This window comes from Primulina eburnea, chromosome 6 (assembly GCF_022965805.1).
Source record: "Primulina eburnea isolate SZY01 chromosome 6, ASM2296580v1, whole genome shotgun sequence".
NCBI classification, from domain to species: domain Eukaryota; kingdom Viridiplantae; phylum Streptophyta; class Magnoliopsida; order Lamiales; family Gesneriaceae; genus Primulina; species Primulina eburnea.
The window spans coordinates 36,304,304-36,322,157 of record NC_133106.1 but is presented as its reverse complement, the minus strand read 5'-3'; the positions used below and the strand labels follow the sequence as shown (position 1 = coordinate 36,322,157).

Here is a 17,854-nt window from a genome sequence, read left to right as displayed (position 1 = left end):
GTTTAGAAGCTCGACGACAGCACATCAATTGATCAAACAAAAATATGCTAGAAAATTTTGAAAGTATCATCTGACATGAGACTTAGAAATAAAAATCTGATTATAATGCATGTATAATAATCTCATGAATGAATTTTGGATATTGAACGTAGATAGGTAGTTAAATGCATGTGTGTAGTGTGTGTTAAGTTTCTGATAAACAACAATGTAAACTATATTATTTAATTTGCACATAATTTGTCATACCATACCTAATTTATTAATACAGCAAAAAACAATGACAGATGAGCTCGCTACTCCATATATATATTATATATTACATAACATCACAATGTACTTAATAATAATATATCAAGTACAGAATAGTGATTCGTAGATTTTGGGAAAATAATTAGGGCACACGCGAAAATGTACTTTCAAAAAAAACTACGGAAGATATAAAAGAAACCTCGGATCGGGTTAGACCTAGAATGTCTCATCAGGGCTCCTGCTTGGGGAAGACTGAGAATATATCTTGCAGCGTCCCATAATCACGAATCTGGTACTGTTGATTGTCACGTGCAATTAAAGTTTGCTGATGATATGCGCCGCCTCCTCCGTAGGCTCCGTAGATATTGTGAGGCATTTGATGAACAAACATTTCTTGATCAGGAAAGTTGGTCGGTAGGCCGTCCGTGTTCATTAGTGGCGGTGTTAGCATGGAGGGAGTGAATATGCCGGCCACATTTCCCCGGAGACTTGTCGGGAGATGGTGGTTGTGTTGGCCTTCGTACGTCGTGATTACGATTGAAGGGTCTTGGTAGGATCTTTCGATGCGTTTCTTGACAGGGCATTTCTGAGTTGTGCATCTGTAGTAGCTTCTGCGCAAGGGGTATTTGCGCAGCTTTTGTTGTTAAGTAGTGCGGAATATTCTCCAAACAAGCAAAGCCAACAAAGAGGTTGTTTTTAAAAATAATATATGTATAATTGTTGACTACGATTGCCTGAAATCTTTATCACAATTCACCCTAGGGTTGTTGTGTTCAAACTACAAAGATGCATGTAGTCATTTTTCAAAGGGTCATTTTTCCTTGAAGTGTATAAATTTGGTTATTACAATATATACCGACTGAAGTATAAATGTTTGCATATACATCTTTGAGTTCGTTCCCTATTGAAAATATAATGATGTGTGCATGCAAGTTGTTAGGTTTAAGGTTGAATACAAGCAAATTGATAGTGAATCATGAACATTTAGAGTGTGATTATACCAGGAAACTCGATTAATTGCCAAGAAACTATCATTTAATTAATTGAACCTTGGATAGGGGCTATTCTTGACAGCCTTTTGTCCATATTTTCTCCATCTGTATCCATCTTCCAAATGATCAACTTCACTCTTCGTCATGAAAGCAAATCTGGGCTCCCTTTGCTTCTTCTCTCCTTTCTTCTTACCTTTGGAACCCCTTCATTCATCAATTGCTAACAATGATTAACTTTAATTTCCACGAAAAATAGTAAAAATAAATATAAATAAACATATAAGTACTCTTTTTTAGAGCTGCTGTCTTCTCCATCTTCAGGGTTCTCTTTTTTACCATCTGATTTCTTGTTTTTGCTTACATCTTCCTCACATGCTACTGCCTCAGTCGAAGAAGAGGAAATGGAGGAGTTGGGCGTGGTAGGGTTTTCACCACCGCGGTCACCGTCCACCACCGGTTTCTGCTCCTCCTTAACGGTGTAAAACACCTCAGAAGACGACCCAAATGAACCCTGAACGTTCTGATCAAAGCTTCCACGCAAAAACCCGTTGAAACTCAGGTAACTACTAGACTGATCAATCATTTGCTGTCTCTGAACAGATGGGTTCGGCATATAAGCGGAAGAGTTTCCGGCGCCGACGTTGTTGCGTCCATGATCGATGTGATCTTGAAAGGGGTGGTGATAGTAAAAGTCGTTGAAATTTTCAGACATGGAGATTCAAGAAAGAAGAATTAAATAGGGTTGTAGAGGAGAAGGTTAGGAGGATTTGACAATTTGGGCAACTTTAGCTTGTGAAATCTTTATATTTAAACTTTGACGAGGAGCTTGAGGTCAGTAGCTATTATTTTTTACGGGTCCCATTTAATAAAGTTTTCTTTGACAAAATTTCATAATGTATTCTGAGTCACTCTTGTTATTTAATTAACTATTCAACGGATTTAGATCCCCTACTGTGTTGAAAACACAGCATCAAAGTGTTGTGCATTTTTTACACGAGATGATCACATTCATCTCGTTTAATCTAACAATTGTTTAAATTTATCCTACTAGACGGACAGTTATTATTGATTGATAATTTTCTTTTATACTATGAATAAAATATTAATCGATTATATATTTCTTATAAAATGTCAAAATGTTTCAGGTATTTCACTCCAAAAGAATTAAAAAAAATATTGTGACTCAATGAGTATAATTTGGGTATGTATTTTAGCAGTTGAGCAAGGTAGTCTTTGTTAGCGAAACGTCAATATTTCAGAAAAAGGGTTAACCTTGTGGGCTTGCACGTGTCCACACCGATGCACCGCCTTTTGACCATAGCCGACGCATCTTTGGCACGTGGGAGATGCTCTTTGGTTCTCCTGAGTTTGGTATTTCTTAATAAAAGCACATAATTCATGCATGGTCCTAATACTCGCCGACCAAGAAACATATTGCTGTGTTCTTATTTTGCTATTAATTATTACAGTGCACAAATTAAATCACTTAATTTAAATTATTTAATTATATGAAAGTATCATTTTAAATAAACCTAGCTAATATAGTAATATATGTCACGTTTACAGTCAAACGGGCACGTACGATCCATCGGCTAATTATTATGTCACATCGCAATTAATAGATCAAAATAGAGTTCAGCTTTAATTTCCTTTTCGGCACATTTTCATTGGCCTCCGTATATAAATTATTAAATTATATCCTCTTTGAATTTATAAATTTTATGTTACGTTATTTCCACTTCACAATCTCGTGTAATACTAATCCTGAAATATTTTGGTCAAAATCAAATCGCTACTAGTGTTGCCGTTTGGAGGGATATATACCGACAATTAAAGGAGAATTATCATATATGAACGGAACCTTTTGGCTACTCAGTTATTAAATTACGTATTTTGTAATATGGTTTAATTTAGTTCCTAAAATTCTTGCTATTTATACACGTCTCACATCTCAATTTTACGAGACAGATTTCAGATCCAACCTCATGACTCATGTAACAATATTATTACGTAACTTCATAATTATATAAATGCATATTGCATCACATTATTATTTGAGTCGATTGCGCATAATGAACAACTAGCAAATTGCCACATACATATGGTAGCGTAATACAATTCTTGCGTCCATAAGCACGCGATAAATATATATATATAATAAAAAAATATGTGAAAAATCTAGAAATTATATTAAAAATCTAAAAATAGCTTTTTATGATATATATTTTTTTTATGTCTTGGGCTTTTAAAAATAAATATGAACAAAATTTAATTTTTTTTAAAACTTTTTCTGATTTTTATCTCGAAGACACATATCTTATATATATATCATTGATAATGTGGCTAAGGTGATTCTATTGAATAAAGAATCGAGTTTTTGGGATATTGTTATAAGAAGTATTTTAGGTTTTCTAAAAAATAGATCATGACATTGTTTTGTCTTAATGAAAAATCATTTTAATAATATAGTATCAATATATATTTATATGGATAATGTAATGTAATTTGTTAATTTTAGATGTTAAAAATAATAATTCAATTTTAGAGAGGAGGATATATTTTTCAAAATTTGAAAAACAATATATACATTTTAGTTAATCTATAATAAAAAAGCATATTTGTTTGGGAAAGAATATCGAATAATTCGCTTGTAGGAATTTTCCCATGAAAAGAAAATAAATAAAGAAGGGGCATGAGATTATTGACCGTCGATATGTGTACGTAAATGGCCTTTGGTATTTGATTCCGACCAAGTCCCAATCACGGCAGAATTAAAAGATGGCCGGCAGATAATATTTATGTATATTTTTGTATTGCAAAATGTATCTTTCAGGCATCTACAACACCAATCTCTCATGTTCAATATATTTTACTTTTTACAAAAAAAAAAAAATTGAAATATTTCATTAATATCAACTCTGTCATGATGTTTGTTATATATAATTTTTATTGACTAAAAAAGGGATCGACTTTCATTTATCCAAAGTTTCGTTAATAATGTTACGATGTGATAGATATTGGACCGCAAAGTCTAAAGTTATTTGTTGAAAAAAGTTATTTAAGTGAGCTGATGACTGATTCAATGGTCTTAATTTCCAGCAAATATATAAATAATGAATAAGACATACAACATATTTTAATAATATTATCTTCCTGTGGTCACACACGAATTTTATCATTTCTCCATTTCTTCGTAATACCGCTTTATTAATTAACTATGAAATTTTTCCCATCTTAGTAGGTTTTTTCCTTTGGATTTTTCTATGAAAATGTTTTGAGTAGTTATCTTGTGAGACAGTCTCACAAATCTTTATCTCTGAGACGGGTCAATCTTATCGATATTCACAATAAAAAGTAATACTCTTAGTATAAAAAGTAATATTTTTTCATGGATGATCCAAATAAGTGATCTGTCTCACAAAATACAACATCTGAGATCATCTCACATAAGTTTTTGTCAAATGTTTTAGCGAAACCCTTTGTAGGAGTCTCGCGACTTTCAGGGTTATGAACTGAATAAGTTATGTATCTCACTAATGACTTTTGTAGTCTCACATAAGTTTTTGTCATATGTTTTAGCGAAACCCTTCGTAGGAATATCGCGACTTTCAGGATTATGAACTGAATAAGTTATGTATCTCACTAGTGACTTTTGTATATTTATTTATTTATGATTATGATTATATTACATCTATTTATTAAAAAAGAAATTCCCTTTTCAAGTATATTACGGTACGATCTCCTCTCCCACCATCATGTATCATGTTCAAATATTTGGTTTTCATTTACACGTTGGTCAAAAAGAATAATCAACTGATCCAAATATTCAATTTGACTTTAGAATTGTGATGTAAGTTTCAACTAAGTAGCAGTGAGCTTTCATCCACGACAAAATTTCAGACGTCTTTTCCTCGCTATTTACGATTCTAATTTTGATGATTTTATTATGATTATCTTTTGTGTTCAATTATCCGCTTATACACAATCAAGTCTAATATACTCAAACACATTTTTTTTCGGTCTCACACTTTGTATTATATCAATTTCACCAAAATATTCGTCATATCAGCTCGAATTATTTCCACAATTGGAACGGAAGAAGAAGTAACATATTTAAGTTTATTTACATATATAATTGAGACAGAAAAAAGTAATATATATTGGACAAATATTAACCCATGTGATTGTTAAACACTTGGAATGATATACATCTAAAGATTATATGTTTAATAATTTGACATTTTAATAAAATACATTTTGTTCTATTTTATGTATTATAGATAGACAATTAGAAGAGGAACCAAAGTCAATGTCCACAATCATTATATTCCATCTACTCCACTTGGACTGTAATGAGCAAGTCAACATTTTTTTAAAACATTTTAAAGGATAATTGCTTCTGAATTTACGTCTCATCCTAACTCTAATTTAAGCATTGGATCTCAAATTATTTTGAAGATGGGCAGAGCCTCGAAATGTGAAAGATTTTCTTGTTTAATTAAATCCCTCACACGAGTTCCGATATTGGTGAATAATTAATAAAGAGATCATAGAATAGTGATTTTGACTTTTATAAAAAAAAAACACCCACGTTTAATTACATTGAACTCCCACAAAACATGTCTCCACTCCCATTGTATAAATTTTTTTTAAAAAAATTCCCACAAAATATTTGTCCCCCCTCCCATTGTATGAAATTAAAAAATAAAAAAAAAACCCACAAACTATATACAAATGAAATAATAAAGCAAGTAAACCCTTTTAACGACAAATATCGATCTTTTAAAAAATCAATGAATTAACCCTCGTGTTCTCAATTCCGTGGGTGGAATTTTTTCAAAATTATTTCTATAGAATTTTTTTTCTTCCAAATTTCATAGATATTATATTACATGATCTTAAATGTTTTCTTTATCGATTTACTTTTAATGTTTTAATACCATCCATTTAGATAGATATAACTATTAACATTAATTAATAACTACCGAGAGAGAGAGAGAGTGTGTGTGTGTGTATATATGGACCTTTTTTAAAGTTAGACTAAACGATAATAGGCAAATAATAGTATGTTTTTAATGATGATCCTTTGCTACCTGTAAGAAATGAGAATAAGACTTGGTCCACCAGATTTGTTATTGGTTTTCTAAATTAAGATTATATTATATAATATAAACATATTGATATGTTAAGCATTCACCACATTCACCGTACGCGCTAAAACCATGCATCATCGTATCAACCTAAAAATCATAACGAACAATCACTTCGAAAAGACGGTAGAAATACGAGAATTAAATCCTAAACATCTATCACGAACAGGATTGCAGAACACAAAATCCAATTACTCGACGAAGCAGGAAGTTAAGAAGATCAATTAACCAGTGGTTATAATAAAATCTGTAATTTAATTAATAGTTAATTATATACTACAGATATTAAAGCCAGTTATATTGTATATTAAGGTTTTTTGACAAAAATGTCATACATTATTAATAATTTGAAGTCTTGCTAAAATTAAAATGAAAATCTATTAACATAAAAGATAAATTTTTATTTAAAATTTATGTTTATTATAATTAAATTAATTTATAAGTGTAAACCAGAGAGACACACATAAAGATTGCAAGTTCAAACTTCCAAGTTGACCAAATCGCTTTAGCTCAATAAAAAACATCCAATAAACGAGCATTGACGTGAAAAAATCATGCAATGCTATTGTCATCACCAAAGTCATTAGTCGACTGGAACACCACAAAATCCCAATACATCAACGTTGATGTTCAGTCAACAAAAAGCAGTCTGGTAATTCTTACTGTATGTGACAACACTACATTCCATAAATCTAAACAAGGTGTTTAGAAATTAAATTATAAATCTACTAATACCTCAAAACAAGATTTGACAGATTAAAACATCCATACAGGAAACTCTAAAATCTGAAATAAAACTCAAGATTTTAAAGATAATAAAAGAACCTTTACCAAACATGCCTAATAATGTTGTATTGTCTGGCAAACATAAAACTTCTTCAAACAACCTGCAGTAAGGTATTCAAAAACTGTGAAAGAAACACGGACAGCAAGAATAAGATTCTTGACCCATATGTTACATTGATTGCAGGATATCATTCAGCCAGTCATTTCCTAGGCTGTTTGTAAACGTAAAACCAAAGCCTTTCATTGGTAAGCTCCATTACCATAGCCAATCTTCATCAAGGTTTTCCAATTTCAATACTGACATTGTCCATTCTGATCATCGGCAGTTTCACTCACATCAACTAGTGGAAGAAGGTCCTATATGCTGAAAGTACGATTCCAAAAATAATAAACAGGTACCCGGTGCCAAGAAGGTTACTCATATATTGTGATGCATGGCATGCTAAGATAGTATTCTGGAGCTCAAAACAATCCATAAATTCAACAAATACTTGATAATTTTCTTTTAAAATAATTTGCACACCTAGACTACCCCAAAATAAGTGACGAGCAAAATATTTAATAAGAAACTATAGATGAACTAAAGAACCCGAGACATGAAATTCGGTGCACAGATGAAGAAATAAAATATGATTTTTAGAAACATCATATCATCTGGTGATCACCCTATAAACGACAGAAACTCAATGCATATGACCACAAAATGTACTGAACCCAAAAGAACTCGTGCAGTTGCATTACTAACCTCTTTCTAAGTCAGAAAGCACAACCTAACTTGAGCTAAGCCGATGATGAGAAAAACGTGGGGAAAGGCAGTAGCGAACCAACCCAAAGAAAAACTAAAATACATCACTGCAAAAATGAAGTAGAAGACAAGGAAAGAGGGGGAACACACATACAATTGAAATAGCGTTATCACAAGATATCTCGCAAAATATTAACTTCCGAATTCTATGTACTGAGATCATTAAAGTAGATTTCCATAGAGGAAAGAATGAATAGAGAGACGGATAAAAAAAGAAGAATAGAGAGAATCACAGGACCATATCATTTCCCTTTGCGAACTTTATAGAGAAACAATTACATAATATACTTTCTTTCTGTTTACTCGTATAGTTAAACCATGACTATAAGATGGAGTCAGTGGTTATAACCTCCCTTGAAAACCCAGTTATTTATTCTCGTTTTGTGAACGTGTAGGTTCGTAGAATATTTTTTTAGTTGAGATGGACATTAAACCAACTAATTTTTTCAACAGCAGCTTTTAAGTTGTTAGTTTGTACGGAGAGTGTTATTGACAATGTTTCCACAGGTTAAAATCATGCCATCAAGTATGGAAAGACGTGAGATCAAACAAACATGAGGACAACCACTGCAAATTTACTTCGCACTGTATCAGGTGTTAATAGAACAGAATAATTTCAATAAGCCAGATAACAATCTCACTGTCCAGATTCCATTATGCATTGACCACTGGATATAAAGCATCACCATTCTGCCCTTGTCCATCCTTGAAAAAATTCTGTAGACATGGTTAATGCTTGGCACTTCACATAATTTAGTCGAGAATGAAAGTCATACATTTTGTTGGATGCAAGTTTTACAATATTTCACTAAAGAAACATAATTTATTGCACAGAAATCAATCCATACACATTCCGAGAAGCACTATGTCTATAGCTGTACAAGTTTTTAAAAAAGGAACCTTGTGGCCCCAACTTCTGGCATAAACTAACCTAAACAGCCAGAGAGATTTACAAATGGGTAGGAAGAAATTATGTGCATGAGTTTAATCCATGAGGATTATCTTTTTATCAGTAAATAAATTCTATCAACTCAAAAAAGATAGCGGAAGCAAACAAAAAAAATCAAAGACTGTTCCTAAAAAGTTGACGAGACTGAGAGTAGTTAAAGAACTAGTGAGGATTGACGAGGAGCCCTTATTCCGTGTTACCAAATGTCATAGCAATGATGGGCCGTACATCATCCGCATCAACCAAAGTCTCTAAAAATGGAAGGAGTGACATGAGGGCACAATCTGTCGGGTCATCAAACCAACTCCTAATAGGAATGCCGTTATTTACCTGCAGCTTGAAAACCTGAAATCATCACAAGCATAATGCTCAATGCCAAGGATATACTTATGACATCTTTAGGATCTAACATCTAAGGAGTATGCTGCCAACTGTTTTAAAACTTAGAAAGTGTTAATGATGCAGGCATGACAAATACATGCTCGTATGTTATAAGCATGGCAGAAGAATCTCATAAATAGGAAAATGTAGCTTTTAAAGAATTCAACCTCGGCTAACCCAGCAAAGTGACTTCAAGGTGAAACAGGCTCGGAAGAGGGAGGAGGAAAGGACGCTCGAGTTTGGCTTAGGACAGGTGTAAAAATTTAATCAGTTTGTACTAAACAATATAAAATTGCTCCTATTTTCAATTATGGAATGTGTTTATCTCACTTTTATTTGAATCAATATATTGTTGGTTTATCCTCACCCAGTGTATGTTTACTAATATAAAGTAATATGGTAAGGTAAATTAGTGAATTAACTTGTATTTATATTAATCATCTGGGAGGATGTCAGACGCTGTACTTAGAATAACCCTTTATACTACCTAGTAGGAGTGCACTACCTATGTGGAGCATCCAGTGTCCTCACAAGATAATTAATGCAAAGGAGTATTCATTAACCAATTTAAATCAATATTAGTTGCTACATATGGGAAAGATCCTAGGCGACAAGTTGAAACTTTGTATTAAAAATTATTGTTTTTCAATCAAAATTTCAAGGTTAGAACTGAAACAAAGACAAGCACCAGATGCAACAAGAGATGCCAATAATTTAATGAAGAACTAGGAATATAGTTTCCACCTGTGGGGAGTTATCAATTATGGCAACCTTTGCAAGATCAACGCCTAAAACAGTTAGGTCTTTCACATAATTTCCCTCTAAAATGATGCATGATTCCCGATATGCCCGTTTAGATAAAAGCTTTCCTTCTGGATCCAGAATATCTAGGAGTTGTTTGGCATAGATGCTTTGGCTAGCTGTGAATACCATGATATCAAACAACTCTGCTACTCTTTTCAGAAAAACACCAAGGTGAGGCCTTTTTTTCACATACACGGTATAATCTTTCATGTTGAAGAAAATGGGAAATGTGAAGTCCGCGTCCTCACAATAATCCAACGTGGAATGAACAAGTGTTTCTGTACACATTAAAGGAACAAATCTTAAATCAATTTTTTTTTAAAAAAAAAGAAAGAAAAAAGAAACTGATCGACTCCTAGAAGTTACTTGAGCAGAAATTTGGATATCCACCTTTTAGACCACTCAATAAAGAACATAAATACAAATAATTAAAACTTGTGTGATTTCATATATCGACTCATTGTCTAGAGTTTAGAGCTTAAAGCGTGAAAAGGCACTTCGCTTATTCATATTGAACTGTCAACGTCCCCAGTCAAGGTTGCACAAAATGCATGAAATTTTGAAAAGTGAAAACCTCATGTAAAGTTAAATCAAACAAATATGAAGGCAATGCAATTACCATCCAAGTCAAGTACTAAAGTGATCCGGCGGGTATCCTTTGTATCAGATGAATAACACAAAGACACATCTTCCTGGCCTGGTATATTTCTGATATACATCTGTGGATCAAAGCACTCATAATCTGGGTCATGATATGTATTTAGGTCAGCCTCCAGATCGCAAGGTCTTAACTGATGGATAATATCGCATAAATTTGAATTTTCTTCATCTACGATGGCTTCTCCTGATGTTTTGCTATCATGGTCCTGTCCAACATCAAAAGTATCCTTTAAAAAAGGCAATATCCTATAATCTTCAGCCACGTCAGAAAGTAGACCAGACTCTTTGCGTTTGCAATCAAGCCAGGACATAGTGTCTGTTTTATCGTCAAATATAGAATTGCCTTCAACATATGGACCGGGAAAAATACTCTCAGAGATGTATAAATCTGAAGCATTGCATGCTTGAGATTCACATTGGTTTCTGCTGGTAGCATCACCACTTTGTTTGTTATCTAACTGTGGCACAAAAAGATGGTCAATTCCTGCAGAGTAATGAGATGAGGTAAGATATGATATCGATAAACTTAATGTTGTGCATGCTCCCCCAATTGTAAGGGTCGATATAAAACTGTAGTATATATATACCTTCATCATTGAGGAAATCTAGAGACTCTAGGATGGAAGAAAATATCGTATCCACATTTGATGTGCAAGGGGATGCTTTAGTATCCTGCATGTATTTCATACAACACAATTAAGGGTATGGCTAGTATTAGCAAATTCTTTATGTGAATTTCACAAATAAGGCTCTGAGAGGACTTCTCGGAAACTTGTGTCAAATCTCTGCACTAATGAAACAGCAAAATTTATGGTAACAAATGAATTATTGTAACAAAGAATGTGCTTACCAAATTATCTGCAGCTGAAGAATCAGGTTCATTGAATTGCTGCTTCTGCAAAAAATGTTCTACATCAAAAAATTCATCATGGTTGGCCTCAAGCCCTGCAATTTCCAGAGCATATACTTTATCATAAAAAGAAGCTGAGTGATAATCCAATACGTAACAAGACTTAGTGATTTACAAATATACCAGTTGCCTACTTAATAATTTATCGTGTATAGCATGATTAGCATAGAAATATCAGCTAGAGATAGAATCTTAAAAGAGGTATAAAAGTATGCAATTGCAGAGTACAGAAAAGAAATAGAACTGCCATGGGAAGTAAAATAACATGGTGTTTTGTAAATCAGTCTTTCAATCTCCACATAACCAGTGCCCCCGTAAATCTTAGCCAGGTGATACCACATACAGAATCCAGCCGTTTGTATGAGGCACCAGAATGGCTGTGGTCTCAATTGGGGGAATATTTGTCAAATTTCTCTCCTTTCTATCCCCTGTTAACTGATTTTAGATAGGTCCATTTTAAAAATCATACATGGTCACCACATGATTATTTCATGGCAAACTACAGATACAAGATTAGTTACCAGTTGGACACAAATTCCAAGCTCGAAAAGAGCTAGCAAAGCTGTGAAACTGGAACTATAAACAACACTGAGATTTTTAGACCAAAGAAATGACAGCTTTTTGTGGAAATATGAGATCCTACTTCCTAGTACCCGACCCACATCCCCATAGAGAAAGACGAGGAACGAATAACAAGCAATGACACGTCTGGGGCAGGTAGTGGATGAAAGTCCTCCCCCATACAGTCTAGTGAGGCTGAAAATCCAGGATATACTCATGCTTACCATGAAAACTATTCTGAATATAAGTTCCGACTTCTTCCACATTTTGAGAAATCTTAGCAGGAGAAAGAGGATTCTTGGATATCACACATGATTTCCGACAGACATGGAGACCATTTTTTCCAGCAAAACAGCCTGTGGTTGACTTGGTTTTCATTCTTAATGATGGCATTTGATCTGTATTTATGATATGTATAGCAATACTGAATCAAAACCCCCTTTCAGGTAACAAGAATCACAGAAGACTGCGAGGGGAACAAACACTTTCCTATACAATCAGATCAGCAACAAGTGACTGCAAGGAAAACACAAGTTCCCATAAACGGATGTTTCACAATATAACCCAAATAAATAAGGCAGTTGACAGAGAAAATAGAACAATCAGGATTGATTCCCTTAAGGAAGAGCACAAATATAAAAATAGATTTAGGAGGTTCCACATAAAAAACAGGCTTATGAGATTACAATATCAAAAAAGGATTAGCAGGTTACCAATATAAAAAAGGTTTAGAAGTTTAGTGACTCATAATCAATACTACATGTACAAGAGCAAACTCTTGAACACAAAGAAACCACCTTTCAAGCCCCAGTGTTGGTAGATTAGTATGTCAGGACACGACAATAACTTCGTGTACCGAAGAATTTGACAACTATATCCCATTCCAACTCAGTTTAGGGGAAAATATGTTAAATTATTAATGGATTTTCAATACTACACATAAGACTACCCTAGTCATTTGGATTAGCTATTTTTGTAACAGATAATGAAGGTGTTACTCATATGAGTCTGCAGGTCAGCATGCCTACGCATGACCTCATAAAGCTTTCGAATAGTTATAGTCAAGACATCACTTGTCACTAAATCTTCCAAATCATCAGCAAAATTCAGAAAACAAGGGTGACAAACGAGAAAGGATGATGTTTCAGCTGTGTTAGCATTCACAATCTGCAGCTCTTCAAGTGCAAAACATGCCAGGTCAACATTTAGATGCATTAAAAAATTATCTTATTCCAAAAAAAAAAATTAATCAGCCCAAGTACGAATGAAATTGTCTGATATAGTAGGTAAAACTTAAAAAAAAAACAACATTGCGAGCTTGTGGATTACTCACAATTACATTAACAATTTAGGCTGTGTCAAAAACAGAATATTACCTACTTCCGACCGTCATTAGCTGAAGGAAAATGAAGAAATATCTAGGTTGATTACTTTCAAATCAAACAGAGACCCGAGAAATATTCAGTTAGATCTGAAGGACATCACAGAGTTAAATAAAGGCGATAAGCAAAAAAGTCTACAATGTACATGTTTTCACAAACTTTGGACCGAATCTTTGACTCGAATAACTAGTACAATCTTCACGTAAAATAAGAGAACACCCCTAACCTATCTAGCCGGAAACCCAAAAGTTTTCGCCAGAAAGCAAAAGAATCTAAAGCACAGCAGTAAAAAATGTCAAGTTCCTTCCAAGAGAACCGAAATTATTCAAGAAAACCCCCAAGGAAAAGAAGTCAATCCAACTCAAGCAAGGACTTTATTCACGAAGAATAAATTTGAAATTAATAACAAAACGAGAAATTAAATGTCTTTCAATCCGGTGACAAAACCCTAATCGAAAAATCAGAATTCGCAAAGCACAATAACACGAAGCAAACCCGTAAAACCGTCAAAGTTATTTCCCATAAAACCCAAACTATTCAAGAAACCCCGAGAAAATAGAAGTCAACCCATCCAAACACTTCCCCCAGAACAAACATTTAAGTCGATAAAACATAGAAATCCACAATTCACACTTACTCCACAATTCAAACCCCGGGCAACTAAAACATCAGCATACAGGAATTCAACACTCGCGACCCAGAACTCAATGATCACAGCAACGCACACAAAAATCGTTTTCACTTAATGGGTGTATACGCAAGTAAGTTGTCTTGTTTGCAGCGAAACACATACTTCTTTAGCACGATCAAAGTTTGATATTGCCTCCCTGTTTACCTGTGGAACACCAAGTCTCCTCCCCCCTTCTCTCTCTCTCTCTCTCTCTACAACGCGCTTTTCCCCTGTAGAAATTGGTTGGCATTCGGATATTTATACCCAGAGGCTGCGTGCTGGATAAGTATACTTACTTTCGTGATAATCTGCAACTACAGCCATAAAGGAGAAAATTATTTTTTAATCCTCATATGTTTTATTAAAATATTTTTGTCCTTAAATATTTGAATTCAACATTTTTTTTCTCTAAATTTTAAAAAATATAACAAAATTAGTCTTTTTTTAAATTTTATTTTTAAATATAATGATATGGAGTAAATTATCAAATTTATTATATTTTAGAGCGAAAATAAACAAAATAATTTGGAAAATAAAATTTTGGCAAAAATAAAGAAGCTAAATAATAGAACATCTACAATATAGATACATATACATATTAATTATATATATGAACAAAACTTTATATTAATTTTGTACATAAATTATAAGCACAAATAAAACTTAGATAAACATATCAAAATCAACTAAAATTTGTAGTTAAAAACTTATACATTGTATCATATTTAAATAAAATTTTTATAAACAATGGATTATTTTTTATCAAAAAAATATATCATTATAAACTTTGTTAGTTCAGATACTAAATTTTAGATTTTTTTATAAATTTAATTTTGATTTTACTTAAATATTAATGTAAGAATATTGTTGTTGTTGTTATTTCTAAGATATATTGTAAAAACTTTCAAACTTTTAAAATGACGAAGTTAGTATTTGATTAATTTTAAATTATGTAATAAAAAATATTTGTAAAAGAAAATATTGTTTTTTTATTTTTATATTAAAATTGGGGAAAAATGTTTTTAAAACAAAAATAAAAAATTGATAGTTTCAGGATTAATTTTGGTCACTAAAATTTAATAAATGTCATAAATTAGTCTTCGCAAATATATTTAATCATAAAAAAAATGGCAATAACTAATTTTGTTGTAATTTTGAACTAAAAGTATTGCGTTGAAATGTTTAGAGACAAAAAAAATTGTGAGTTGGACTTATGTAAAATAGTCGTACGAATTTGTATTTATTAGACGAATCGATCTGACTCACATTATAATGAAAAATAATGTTTTTTTACATAAAAAATAAATATATATTTATTGTACTTTAATTTAGATATAAATATTGTATTTTTATCAATTTAGATTAAATATATAAATTTGTTAGTTGGTCTAAAATATATTTTTCGAATTGTACTTTAATTTAGATATAAATATATATTATTGTATTTTTATCAATTTACTAATTTTTTTTGTGTGTATGTATATTATATATACACAAAATTTGGACATTTATGTGAGCATCGATGATGTCAAATCTGCATATTATATATACGATTTCATCATTTCCAATAGTTGGACGTCATCTCAATGATGCTCATATAAGTTGTGGGGATCCGGGCTCTAACTCAATTTTATCTGGGATTAAATGGATCTACGAGAAAATGTGGGTCAAATTTTCGCTTTTTAACATTAATTCTAATGTATATAAATAAACATAAAATCTTTACTTATTATACAAACATACAAATATGTCTTGTTCTAATACAAACATATCTCTAATGTTTATTACAAACCATAACATACAAGTAGTACAAGTCCAATCTGACACCACTAGTGATCTTCTGCGCCCGTAGTCACCACTCTAACTCGAACTCATCTCTGTCGTGACCCCGATCCTGCCTCACCTGTTATTATGCACACATACAGACATAATAATAGCCGGAAACTCCGGTGAGAACACATCCCAGTATAAAACATGTATATATGCATAATAAAATCATAAAATACAATATCATGCATGTAATCTACATCATAGGTTCCATAGTCTATGAAACCAGCATATATAAGCATGCAATGCAAATCAACTTATGTCTTGACTCTACTCTAGGGATCCCGGGGTGAATAAGACGTCACTGTCTGTTACCTACCCTCCCAATCGGGGTAACTGTACGTCTTACTCCTAGACTTCGGTCGTGTCTGTATCGAATGTCTACAATCGGAGGAAGTCTGCTCCTATGCGTCGATACACCGAACGTCTAGTTTTGACAAATCTGTCAATGACTCTCCTATCTCAATGCTTGAATATAATTCTATAGACAAAGCATGATCATATCAATAGATTTGCATATAAATCTGTAAACAAATCCAAAACATATCAAAAGATACAATAATAAATCTAGTATGTGATTTTGTTGGGAAACTTTAATCAAATCTGATTCGAGTCATGTCTTCCCTATAATCACATGAATTATACCTTTGTCTTCCAGGTCTGACGAAGACGAAGTCTGGTATTCCCCTCTGTCCATATCAATCTGATAATGACAATTCATAAAAATACCATATCAGTATATATCTCAGTTCATAATCTGTTCTGATCAATATCAATGACATAACAATGCAATCTCAATCAATATCAATTCTGATCAGATGTCAGTCTGCTGATGTTTCGACGGCATAACAATACAATCTGAATAACCCCGTCAATCTCAACATCACAAATATAATACCAGAACTCATAATCGGTATCAATACAATTCATAATCTGAATACTAACACAATTCTGATATAGAATCTCAACTGAATCAACTCTGAAATTCATAACAATTTCATAAACAGTCTGTTCTTTAATCTGACTTCAATGGTACAATATCTACTGTAGCAGAAACATCATATCTGATTCATATTCAATTCTGACAACATCATAATTTCAAATCATGTCTAAACGTAATAAAACTTACGTCCTTGTGTAGCCTTTGAAGAGAGGAACAAGAATCTTAACTCGGAATATAATTCGGATGGCTAAATCTTGCACAAATTAAAGTTTGAATGAAAGAAACCTTTCTTCTCTTTTGGAATAGCTCTCGGTGCTCTTCAAGAATCTGAGGAAAATGACTCAGCTCAAGTATCTATATATATATGCGCCATGTGTCAGTACAAGGAATAAAGGTGGACTTCTTCGCATGCAACACCGCGGGTGCGCTCCATCAAGACCGCGGGTGCGGTCTGCCCTCGGCAGCCCTTTCATTTTTCTAAAATTGCCGACCGCGGGTGCGGTCCTGATCTTACCGCGGGTGCGGTCACCCGACTGTAGCAGCACCGCGGGTGCGGTCCTTCTAGCACCGCAGGTGCGGTGATGCTTCGGCCTTCCCTTCATAATTTCATTTTTTTAATGACCGCGGGTGCACTCCTGTTCTAAGCGCGGGTGCGGTCTCTCTTGTACTCAAAAACTCTAATTTCTCATGTCTTTTCTCTCCTCATTGCACGTCATGCATTCTCATATCTTCCGAGTCCCATGTTAATGAAGATTAATAATCTCGAGCCTTACATAAGTGTTCAC

General features: G+C 33.1%; 2 protein-coding genes across 9 annotated transcripts; both read right to left on the bottom strand.

The window, feature by feature from the left end:
• Nucleotides 1-255: 255 nt before the first annotated feature.
• On the bottom strand, nucleotides 256-2,007 carry LOC140833583 (WRKY transcription factor 28-like). The gene is made up of 3 exons (XM_073197917.1): nucleotides 1,529-2,007; nucleotides 1,299-1,445; nucleotides 256-860 (listed from the first exon to the last, which is right to left on the bottom strand). Exons 1-3 carry the CDS (start codon nucleotides 1,951-1,953, stop codon nucleotides 479-481), a joined length of 954 nt encoding a protein of 317 aa, XP_073054018.1. The 5' UTR covers nucleotides 1,954-2,007; the 3' UTR covers nucleotides 256-478.
• Nucleotides 2,008-8,944: 6,937 nt separating this feature from the next.
• Nucleotides 8,945-14,607, bottom strand: LOC140834851 (uncharacterized). 8 transcript variants are annotated; one of them, XM_073200017.1, is made up of 7 exons: nucleotides 14,465-14,607; nucleotides 12,472-12,763; nucleotides 11,627-11,721; nucleotides 11,364-11,448; nucleotides 10,736-11,260; nucleotides 10,057-10,394; nucleotides 8,945-9,276 (listed from the first exon to the last, which is right to left on the bottom strand). In XM_073200017.1, the coding sequence occupies exons 2-7, from the start codon at nucleotides 12,638-12,640 to the stop codon at nucleotides 9,118-9,120; spliced, it is 1,371 nt and encodes a 456-aa protein (XP_073056118.1). In that variant the 5' UTR covers nucleotides 12,641-12,763; nucleotides 14,465-14,607; the 3' UTR covers nucleotides 8,945-9,117. The 8 variants fall into 8 exon arrangements, with proteins under 8 accessions (XP_073056118.1, XP_073056116.1, XP_073056114.1 ...); XM_073200015.1 differs by having other exon boundaries at nucleotides 14,423-14,569; XM_073200013.1 differs by having other exon boundaries at nucleotides 12,472-12,645; nucleotides 14,465-14,564.
• Between the last annotated feature and the right edge of the window lie 3,247 nt (nucleotides 14,608-17,854).